Here is a 10,786-nt window from a genome sequence, read left to right as displayed (position 1 = left end):
GAGTAACGCCGCTCTTACGTCGAACACGTCAGGAGCGTCACCAGACACAGAACCACATGACCAACACTCGCAAAGCAGCACCACTACTACATCCTCTACGAGCACTGGTCCACAGGAAACGTCGACGTCTCAATACCAGAAAAAGGTGGAGATGGACGCATCCGACAGTACCAACCGATCGCTACCACTTGGTGCAAGAAGAATTAACTATTGGAAAGGCTATAGCAGGAGAAAAATCACTCACGACCTGCCAACACTGCCCGTGTCACAACCGTATATGCCATCTAGCCTGAGTCCTTTGCATATCTCCACTGCATCAGCACAAAAGGTGCCCACGGGTAAGAGAAAAACAGACAAAGAAGACGCCTGCATGCCCCCTACTACAGCAGCCGCAGACGAGGCGACGTCTTCTAAACGATCAAAACGTCATGAAAGCGGTGACGTCACGGTACATCACGCTAATGGCCCAACTGAACCTCCGGTGTCATCAGAGAAAGACATGTCACCCTACCAGACACCGTCAGAAAACGAGATCGTACCATATCGTGACCTGTCCGTAGACGCACCATCAGAAGAACAGATCCGTCCATATTGGACACAACCCAAAAGTCCAGCCTTACACATTGAATGGGTATCTTCAATTTCGAAGGGCTCGGTTGAGTCTTGGAAGAAAGACGTCGAGGGCAAAGAGCAAAGCGAAAAGAATCCGTCAGACAGGAAGCCGAGTAACTCTCCCGAGACCTCAGAAGATAGTGCAGCGGCTGCAAATGACTTATCTAAACCCTCGTCATCTGTAATGCAAAACAAAGCTGACACTCATCGGCAAACTCTGCAATTGGAAAGTGGTGCGATCCCAGCAACACAGCAGTCCAGACCTTCAAAGACACGGAAAAAACGGAAAAAAGTAATCACGGCTGAGCCCAGACAACAGGAAAATATCAGAGATCCGACTGAACAAGCTAAGCCCACGATAGCAGAGGAGGAGGCTGTGCCGACGTCAAGGAAGACAGATAACGACGACGCAAAGACGAATCAGTCATCGTTACCTACGTCACTGCAGGAACCAGGTGTCTCTCCACAGGGAAGAGAAGGGATGTCACACACGCGGGACTTTTCTCTACCCGTAAAATTACGACAGTTCGCCTTACCTGGCATGGGGCGACGAAACGATGGGGACACGTCACAGTACCATGTGGCTACAAGTACTACATCTAAAATGCCACGCGAAACGGTAGATTCTTATCAAGGAGACGGAGAGAGTGAACAAAATCATCCCACACTATCAAAACAAGCTGTTAAGTGGTTACCAATGCTAGATACGCGACTACATGTTTTGGGTTGGACTAGAGTTCACAGCGACCAACTTTGCTCAAGAAATACAGAAGAGTCTACAAGTACTGCATCTAAAATGCCACGCGAAATGGTAGATTCTTATCAAAGAGACGGAGAGAGTGCACGAAAACATTTCACACTATCAAAAGAAGTTGTTTCGTCGTTTCCAATGCCAGGAACGCGACTGCATGGGTTAGCAGAGACGAGAGTTTACGGCGACCAACCTTGCCAAAGAAATGCAGAAAAGGACGACGAAAATCATGTAGAGAGGACGACGACAGTGTCGGGAATGACATCAGACATCGCCAACTGCACTCCAAAAGAGCCTGAAACTGTGGACACGAATTCTCACAGCAGCGTGTTGTCGTCAGTTCTACACGAAGCAACCATATACAAGAGACAGGAAGGACATAGCGACAGATCTTCAATGAACTTACATTCCTCTGCGATGGCACCAGAACCAATTGCTTACTCAGAAAGACAAGTACAGGCAAACGACACGCCCGCAGTTCCACAGCCGTCCGTTTCCTCTTACCACGGACAAGATGGACAATCTGCAACAGAAACTCATATGGAACACAGGCCATCCGAACCAACTACATCTTATGAAAGAGAAAGACGACTCAACCATGAGACGACACTGGTTAAAGAGTCGTCCTTAGTGTTTCCTTACCGCCGAACAAGTGATGAAAGTCCTGGAACACAATCTCACAGTGGCTCTCCTTCTTCAGTGATACGGGAAGCCCTGCCTAGCTACCAAAAGCTGGTCCAAGTCAATGGCTCCACTGTCTGGGTCCCACGCTCGTTTGCCGCCATTTCACCACTGTCATTTCGTCCTTTACATGTCAATCCTGGAATCACGGGTCACGCACACGACACGTCTCCTTCCCAGATGGGGAAACGCGTTTCTCAGTGTGCGCCTGCGCGAGATTAGCCACGCGAGAGTTCCCTGCGTGATACTGCGAGATCTTGTTACCTGGGCCATAGCAACGGCTGATTACTCCTTGTAACTATGGCCTTTTGGGAGGATTAAACCATTAATCAACCCTCAAGTAGCTGTCTTACAAAAATCTAAGCCCTGCCCTCTGGAATGCAACTGACCCCAAGGGTCACCTTAGGGATATCACTGTTTCAACTCCAGACACATTTGTCCATGCCTGTCAGGCACAGACCCGATTTTGCTTCATTTCAAGTGCTCTTTTCACCCTTTCTAACGGTTACAACACGGTAATACTTCTTCTCTTTATCAAATTCATACTTATATCTACTTTCTGACATAATTTCTAGTAACTGTGTATTTCTTCCTTTTCTTCTATGTGTTGATGAAAATGTCACTCCAGACACGTGGGTGGACATGACTTTTCTGTCCTGCATCTAGGTCACATGCTATTTTTTGTTCCTTAACTCCTCAAATTAGGTAAAACTGCATTTTGGAACAATTAGTATGTGTTAGGAGACATATAAACACTAACAGACGAACATTTCTTTGTTGTAATATATATATATTGTCATATATTCTGGTCAAAGTGTACAGGAAGTGACCCCCACCCTACCCCACATATATGGGTTGCAATCGAGCATAGCATGCAGAGAGCTTACAAATTTCAGGGCAAGTTTTGCTGTATTAGAAGCATTGAAATCTTTAGACTGTTCTTTTTCAACCTCTCATCATGTCTGATCATGTCCAAAACTTATTAAAACTCTGCCGATTTTGTGGCGAATCTGTTCTCACCAAAAGAGACAAATCAAATTTCATAAAGCCACATCCTTGCATTGACTATGTGAAGCAAATTCAGGAGGTGTGGAATGTCAATGTAGAAAATGACAAGAGTTACAAACACCCCCCCTACTTCTGCCATCGGTGCATGCTAAAAATACACAGGCCACCAACAGAACATGCACCAAAGCGTGTATCCTGGTACCCGCACTGGTACGGTGATGGGTGTGCCCATTGTGACAAAGTTGTGGCACTTGCCCGAGGTGGAAGACCCCCCAAAAAGAAGTCCCCGGGAAGACCAAAGATTCAAGTACCTAAGAACAAGGTTGAACAAGAACAGAGTACAAGTACTGCTAAATTGTCGGAGGAAATATTTGATACATTGCTTGACAAGTTGGATGATTATCCATTTGATGAAGCTCGATTTCAGCCCATTTGTAACCTTGATGCTTACAAATGTGGCATCTGTCAGTCTTTCCTGTATCTCCCTGTTGAAACCCCCTGTGCTCATATCTTCTGTTTTGAGTGCATACAAAAGTCATTTGAGGTAGGTAAAACAAACACTATTGGCTGTCCTGTCTGCAAAACACAAATGATGCAAACAAATCTGAAACCTGTCCACAGAACATGGGGGTGTTGCTACACGCAGTTGACATTTAGTTGCAAAAAATGTTCATCTCAGTTAAGGTTGGAGCAACTCAAGCACCACCTTGACTGCACTGCAAAAACAGAAGCCATGATCACAGGGCAAGGGGGTCCCTCTTGCACTCCTACATTAAGTACTTCCATGCAACCTGTTCCAGTCATTCTGCCATTTCTTATAGTGCCTCCAGTACCATCTAATCCTCCTACTATAACAACTAGTAATGTTCTGACAGCTGCTAACCCTACACAAAGTAACACATCTAATTGTACATCATCTGCTCCTTCTACATCTTCATCTTCTTCCAGTCAAACTGTGCCTGGAGCTGCCCCGCCCTCCAACACAGGTTACAAAATTCCGTTTGACATAAATGAAGAAGGTCCACTAACACCAGAGCAAGACTTTGTTTTCACCTCATATGCCTACCGTAAGCTTGAAGCAAGCAAAGACAAGCGCAGTGTTGAGGTTAAAACTGCAGCACAGGTATGGAACTTTTTTTTATACTACATGACTTGACTAGTGGAAAAAAGATGGACTATTATTCTATGTACATTACTCACTTTCTACTGTGACCTTAATGATACTGAACATAAAGTTGTGCTAAATATAAAAATATACACTTCATCAGCTCAAATTATCACTTGAATATAACAAGCTTAGTTGCCATATGTGACCACAATAGAGACTGGCTTCTAGCCCATTGCAGTTTACATAGTCATGGTGTTGTTACTTTTCTTTGAATTGTCTAGTCCTTCACACTGGTACATGTACCAAAGCCCCGGAAAACTGCTGGTGAAGCAACGGCAGCCACCAACAGGAAACGGGCAAAACTGATGCAGGATGTGAGGGCCGAGGTCAGTGGTGGGGACTCCGCAGCACTGATGAAGGAGGAACTGCGAATCCATCCTCGGGATGAGCTGCAGAGGATGCTGCAAGAGCTGAAGCTGGACAGGGTCCGCATCCCTACAGGGCACCTGCTGGCAGCAAAAGGGGACATTGGGATGAACTGGAGTCAGTGTGCGAAACTTCGAAGGTACATGAAAATCACAGATGTCTTTCACAAAAGATTCTTTATAGCTGTCTTAAATGTAGTTTATGTATGTGTCTTAGTTTAAGCACAGTGTTCTGATATGTTACAGGTGGCTGAAAGGATACAATGTAAGCATGGAAAGTGAGAAATCGTCTAGGGCTGTTGCAGCAGAGCTCCTTTCCAACATTTCCATAAAGGCAGAAAACTTACCATTTTCTGTGAAGGGGAAAACAGACAGCACAGTACAGCTTCTGCCTTGCGCCTACGTTGAATCACTCAAGGACGCCATCTTTGACAACCTACAAAGAAAGGAGAAAGCAAAGTAAGGAACTACCTTTTATCTTCAAATGTGTGTTTACGTCCATGTTTGAATTCAACATTTGATGGTGAAACTAATGGGATTTTTTTTTCAGCACCCTAACCTGGCATGATGGAAACATCCCAGAGGAAATCTGGGTCAAAATTGGAGGAGACCATGGAGGACCATCATTTAAAATGGCCTTCCAAATCCTGAACAAAGAGCACCCTAACTCCAAGTTCAACACTACTGTCTTTTGCATTTTTAATGCTAAAGACAGTAGGGAAAACCTGAACCTTGCTACAAGCAGGTATTCGGCGGACATTCAGGATATCCAACAATCCAAATGGAAGTAAGTTAACATCTGCTACACAATGTATGAATTAGAAGCATGGTATGAACTTAAAAGCTTTCAAACTTTTCATAGCTCATAATTTACATCTTCCATTCTGTGTATAACTATAAGTACATGTTACCATCTCCCAATGATAATGATACTGAAAAATCAAATTTGTGTTGCAGGTGCAAAGAGGGGAAGGAACACTCTATTCGTCTTTTTGTGTCAGGGGACTATGCATACCTCTGCCTGTGGTATGGCCTATCTGGTGCTTGTGGTAAGAAACTATTGAAAGTGTTGATCAATGACCTCCTTGACTTATATATTTTCTTATGTAAGCTGTAACCAGTTTTCTGTACTGGACAGTCTCTCTGACACTGTGCTACCTTTCTACCACAGGAACTAGCCCATGTCTGTGGTGCTATGTCACACAAGAAGAAATCAAGGACAAGGACAGCTGTAGGCTACAAATCCCCGCCAGAACCCTGGAGAGCTTGGCCAGAGACCACCAGAGGTTCCTGGTTGAGGGGGGAGGGAAGCTCAAGGTGGCCAAGCTATACCACAATGCCATCAAACCCGTTATGTTTGATGTGCCGATAGACCAGGTAAGTTTGTACACACACAATAAGATTTTCTCTATTTTTTTCCCCTGGTCATACCTCAAATAGAAATAGTCTAAGCCACCTTACTGTGTTTACAGGTTATTGTACCTGGTCTACACATCAGTCTGGGTATCTACCTAAAGCTTTTTAAGCTCATGGAGAACGAGCTCCATGACATTGATTATAAGCTACAGTCCTACCTGGCAGCAGTCCTGGAGGAAGGTGACATCACTAAGGAGGAACTGCTGAACGATGAGCACCTTGGGAAGTTCAAGGCATATGTGGCTGCCATCGATGAAGCCCGGGAGCTGGATGTGAAAGCCGACGCTCTCGAGGAGGAACTGGAGGAGGAGGAGAACAAGCTGGCGTGGCTGGCGTACAGCGATGGTGATGATGATGATGAGAGGGCAGAGGCCGTGTTCCAGGCTGGCTGCAGCACAGTCCAGCACCTGTACCAGGAGAAGGAAAAGCTGGTAAGCATATTATGACTAGAAGTCAGGTATTCAAGTACATGTGTATATAGAGTTCTATTTGCATGCAACTATAAAGTATCAGTGTCCTCAATTTTTCCAACAAGTTATTCTATTACTCGTGCAGAGGGACAGTGCAGTCAAAGTCAGGGAAAAGGCGTCAGTGAAGAAGGGAGAGGGCCCACTGGGATCCCAGATCGACCCGATACTTCAGGAGTACCGGGTTTGTCGGCAACCCTTTCACGGCGAATCCTTCATTGGCAACCATGTCAACACTATGCTTTCAGGCAAGTACTAGTACTTGTTCTTTTATTTCAGTTTGAATAATGATTTGAAAACTAAGGCAATGCATGCTTTACATGTTTTGAACCTACTCTGATGACATTTCATTACAATACACAGGACAAAGCCATTGAAGACTTGACGTCTGTCATTGTGAAAGTTGTGACTGCCATCTGGGAGAAATATGATGATCTGCCGCTCACCATAGTCCCCAGTGCAAGAGCAGCAGCTCACAAGTACAAGAGACTTTTTGATCTGTTTGCTTCATGCCACAAGAAGTACTCACATGGTGGGCACATGGATGACGAGGCAATTGATGAACTAGGCAAGGACACCCTTAATTCTTTTATCAAATTGCTGTGTAACTGTTGTGTCAGTGATGATTTGATGTGTTGATACTTTCTTTATTTTGATTTTTTCCCTGTATCCCATTCCAGACAGAGCCATCAGATCATTCATGGAATATTATAGAGAGGGTGTGCCACATGGCTCTGTACCTGTGAAGATGCACATGTTGGAGTACCACGTTGTGCCTTGTGTCCGGAAGTGGAAGTTTGGTTTGGGGTTCCTGGGAGAACAGGGTTTAGAGCAAGTTCATGCTCAGTTCAACAACATCTCCAGGACAACATGTGGCATAGCAGATCCTGTGAAGAGGCTTCGCTCCACCCTGACCAACCATCTCATCGGTGTAAGCCCAGACCGTACTGGAGGTGTCCCCAACCCTGTGCCGAGAAAAAAGAACAAATAGAATTACTCCTGACTGTAAACATTCACTGCAATGATACCATAAAAGAACTAGCATTGTAGTGCATAAGTATCAATCCCATGTACAGAAGTTATGATAAGGAATCTTGTAGGGCTTACCCTTCTTCCTCTCACACCTGATCACTAGGCTAGTGCTTGTATGTCAGCGCTACTAGATCAGGTTTATTACAGGTAACGTCACTTTTAGATTTTTGTAAATATTGTCCTCTATCAAACTATGTACATCTATAAGTTCTTCCTGATAGTATTGGTCTATCATCAAATCACTTGATTAAGTTACTTTTTAATCTGATTTCAAGCCCTCTTTGTAGCTATGGAAATGCCCAGTATACTGGTATAAAAAAATTTCTATCATGCTATGCAATTGTATAAAATCTTATGTTGTAATAAAGAAAGCTGTAAAATATGCTATCATAATCTGTGTCCATTAAACAAATAATAAATATGATTCTGTGCTGTTGAAATACAAAGTAACAAACTAAACATGCTGGTTTGCACGTCAGTAAAATAAAGCAAGACGTCTGTAAAGTTATCGTTTTAATAGAATGATTTTATGTGGCATGATGCTTGAAGGGGGAGGGGGGCAGCAAACACAATCGGTGTTTACGACGCAACATGAAACGATTTCAGACTTTCAATCGACAAAAACAGATGTCTAGGCGAAAATTAACTAAAATATACGTATATGCATCAATTATTTTCGATTATATTCAATGGTAATTGCGATTTAGAATATGCAAATTAGGTAACATGGCGGAAAACTCGTGAAACTTACCTTTTTTTATCGACCTCCTGGCCGACACAAAAAAATACGATGGTGATATCTGACCCACGGAAGGTAGTACAATCGATCCAACCGGGTATTTTTAGGGTTTTTACCGATGTAGTAACCGAAGAAACCGTCAAAAGCCTCTTCTGAACTTGCGGCATAGATCTCCACCGACGTTGGACTTCGAATGAGTCAATTTCAGTCAAATTTCGGCGAAAACTCGAGAACCCAAGTCAAAACACTAGCCAACAAAGATGGCGACCGGACCCATCTAGAAACAACGCACCTCGTGACCGAAATCGACGTCTATGATTGGTTGAAACCGGTAGTGCCAGTTTTTCAGGTGCAGTGCACCCACGCGGCCGCATGGTGGCGCAGGGAACTGTGCCTCATTATATATACATTACATCATCTCAAAGCTCGCGCAGGCGCACACTGAGCTGCTGCTGCGATCTTGGCGTGACGAATCATATGCATCGCCATCTTCGCAAATAGAGAATATCGAGACGCGTCCACAGAGAGAGCCTATACCAATGGAGTCTCAAGAAGCCATGCCAAACCACCACCAAGTGGACAAAGATGGAGCGAACTCTCGTGAAAATCAAACATCAGAAGAGCAGAACGCGTACAATGATCAACCGGCGACATTTCTGACGCAGAATGACATCAACTTTGTAATAAAACAGGAGCCACTGTCCCCCCTGAGTGACACTGTGAATGAGGAGGAAAGGGAGTTGATCCAAGGCGTCCTCAGTGGAGCGTCTCTGGCGGAGAGTCTCGAGCAACAGATGCTGGAAAGCGGGGACGCACCACCAAGGGAAATGGATTGGCAAGATCTGCAAGAAACAGGTTAATGCTCTGTTTGTAGCTAACGCTGGTTCACCTTTATCCGAGGGTAACCTATATTCATTGTTTGTAAAAAAAAAAACCTATTTAGGGATATGACGTCGATGGACGGTAGTTTCAAATCGGAACATTTTGAAAAAAATGTAAATTTGAAATCACTGTTCGCAGACTTAATACTCCTTAATGTGCTGTTTTTAAAGACAACGGATAAAGGTTGCCCCACAGATAAAGGTGAACTAGCGCTATATCTGTACTTTGCATGCATTCCGTTATGATATTTGATTGGATATTTGCTCGCTTCTAGGAGCGACAGAGTTGCAAGGTGTCAATCAGAAGTCAAAATACATAGGATGAAAAATCATTTGCGCCCTGATTTTTGGCCACCGATTTTTACCATTGATTTACATGCATGTGTAAATCATTGAGAGTATCTAACCTAAGTATGTAGAAGGACATTCCTTTTTCAAATAAATCTAGACTTAGCCTCAGGTATACCGGTATCTATCACACTCGTATAGGATTGATTGATTCATTGACTGATTGAACGAATGAATGATTGATCGATCGATCGATCGATGGATTGATTGATTGATTGATCGATGGATTGATTGATTGATTGATTCTTGCTTCCGTTACTAGGCGCTGATGAAGGCTCGTCCTCTGAGAAATCGGACGGCAGCCGGAAGTTGACGAAGCTGTACTACTGCCCGCTGTGTTCGTACTTCACCCGTCACCGGGGCAACATCAAACAACACGTGCGCGTGCACACCCGTGAGAGACCCTTCAAGTGCCCCTTGTGCGAGTACACGGGCGCCAGGAAGGAGCACGTCCAGGTCCACATGAAGCGACACACCGGTGAGAGACCCTTCAAGTGCGACCACTGCGACTACAGGACCAGTCGGAAGCCCGATCTGGTCAAACATCTCCGCACGCATTCCGGAGACCGTCCGTACGCGTGCCCGAAGTGTGCGTACCGAGCTGCCGTCCAGTCTGCTCTGGTCAACCATCTCAGAACTCACACCGGGGAGAAACCCTACAAGTGTCCTTTTTGTAATTACTGCACGGCAAGAAAAAGGGACCTGTCTAAACATATGGAGAAACATAGTGAAGATGAGAGATGTCAGGCGGTTGAACAGTACTACTATCATCTGAGTAGTAGTGACAATACGGCAGACGATAAATAATGCTCCTTTACAAAAACTCTTTTTCTGAAAGTACGACTGCCTGGTCTTCCTGAGTAGTATCATGATGGTATTTTGATAAATAAAAATACAAAACACACAAAATGTAGATGGCAAAAATAAAGGACATGGCACTTCTGTGAATGTATATATATTTTAGTCGAGAGAAAGTAGTACAGCCTAATATCTCTATACGTACCTGATGGCCTTTTCTCTGAAAGCTTGATGCCAGGAAGCGACAAAGATCGAGTGTTTATTTACGTCGGTGGGACTCCATTGTGTAAATTGTAGCTAAATTTCTATATCGTTTGTGCTGGTGAATTTTTTTTCAGGTTGTTACTATTGTAAAAGAAGGACATAGTATTGGAAGATGGAGTTTTTTTTGGCGACGCCTCAGGGGCTTCGCCTAATTATAGTGTGCGACCGTTTGACAAAAATTCCCAGAATTTCGCAGGCATGTCAGGAATTTTTACACGCATGCACAGTTGCATCATCCCTTTAGAGGGGAATAACT

General features: G+C 44.2%; 2 protein-coding genes and 1 long non-coding RNA gene across 3 annotated transcripts; 2 read left to right on the top strand and 1 right to left on the bottom strand.

The window, feature by feature from the left end:
* The first annotated feature begins 6 nt into the window (after positions 1–6).
* LOC118406859 lies at positions 7–10,650 on the top strand. Its single transcript, XM_035807215.1, has 3 exons — positions 7–2,204; positions 8,708–9,094; positions 9,731–10,650. The coding sequence occupies exons 1-3, from the start codon at positions 152–154 to the stop codon at positions 10,273–10,275; spliced, it is 2,985 nt and encodes a 994-aa protein (XP_035663108.1). The 5' UTR covers positions 7–151; the 3' UTR covers positions 10,276–10,650.
* LOC118406879 lies at positions 4,499–6,742 on the top strand. The gene is made up of 7 exons (XM_035807268.1): positions 4,499–4,725; positions 4,832–5,044; positions 5,136–5,372; positions 5,543–5,634; positions 5,757–5,962; positions 6,058–6,432; positions 6,557–6,742. Exons 1-7 carry the CDS (start codon positions 4,526–4,528, stop codon positions 6,725–6,727), a joined length of 1,494 nt encoding a protein of 497 aa, XP_035663161.1. The 5' UTR covers positions 4,499–4,525; the 3' UTR covers positions 6,728–6,742.
* Positions 4,507–8,649, bottom strand: LOC118406939. Its single transcript, XR_004830095.1, has 5 exons — positions 8,252–8,649; positions 7,209–7,433; positions 6,160–6,408; positions 4,933–5,021; positions 4,507–4,669 (listed from the first exon to the last, which is right to left on the bottom strand). It is a non-coding gene; the product is annotated as an uncharacterized LOC118406939 (long non-coding RNA).
* Positions 10,651–10,786: the final 136 nt, after the last annotated feature.

Source organism: Branchiostoma floridae, chromosome 19 (assembly GCF_000003815.2).
Source record: "Branchiostoma floridae strain S238N-H82 chromosome 19, Bfl_VNyyK, whole genome shotgun sequence".
NCBI lineage: Eukaryota > Metazoa > Chordata > Leptocardii > Amphioxiformes > Branchiostomatidae > Branchiostoma > Branchiostoma floridae.
The sequence above is the reverse complement of the archived record's forward strand: the minus strand, read 5'-3'. Positions and strand labels throughout refer to the sequence as shown.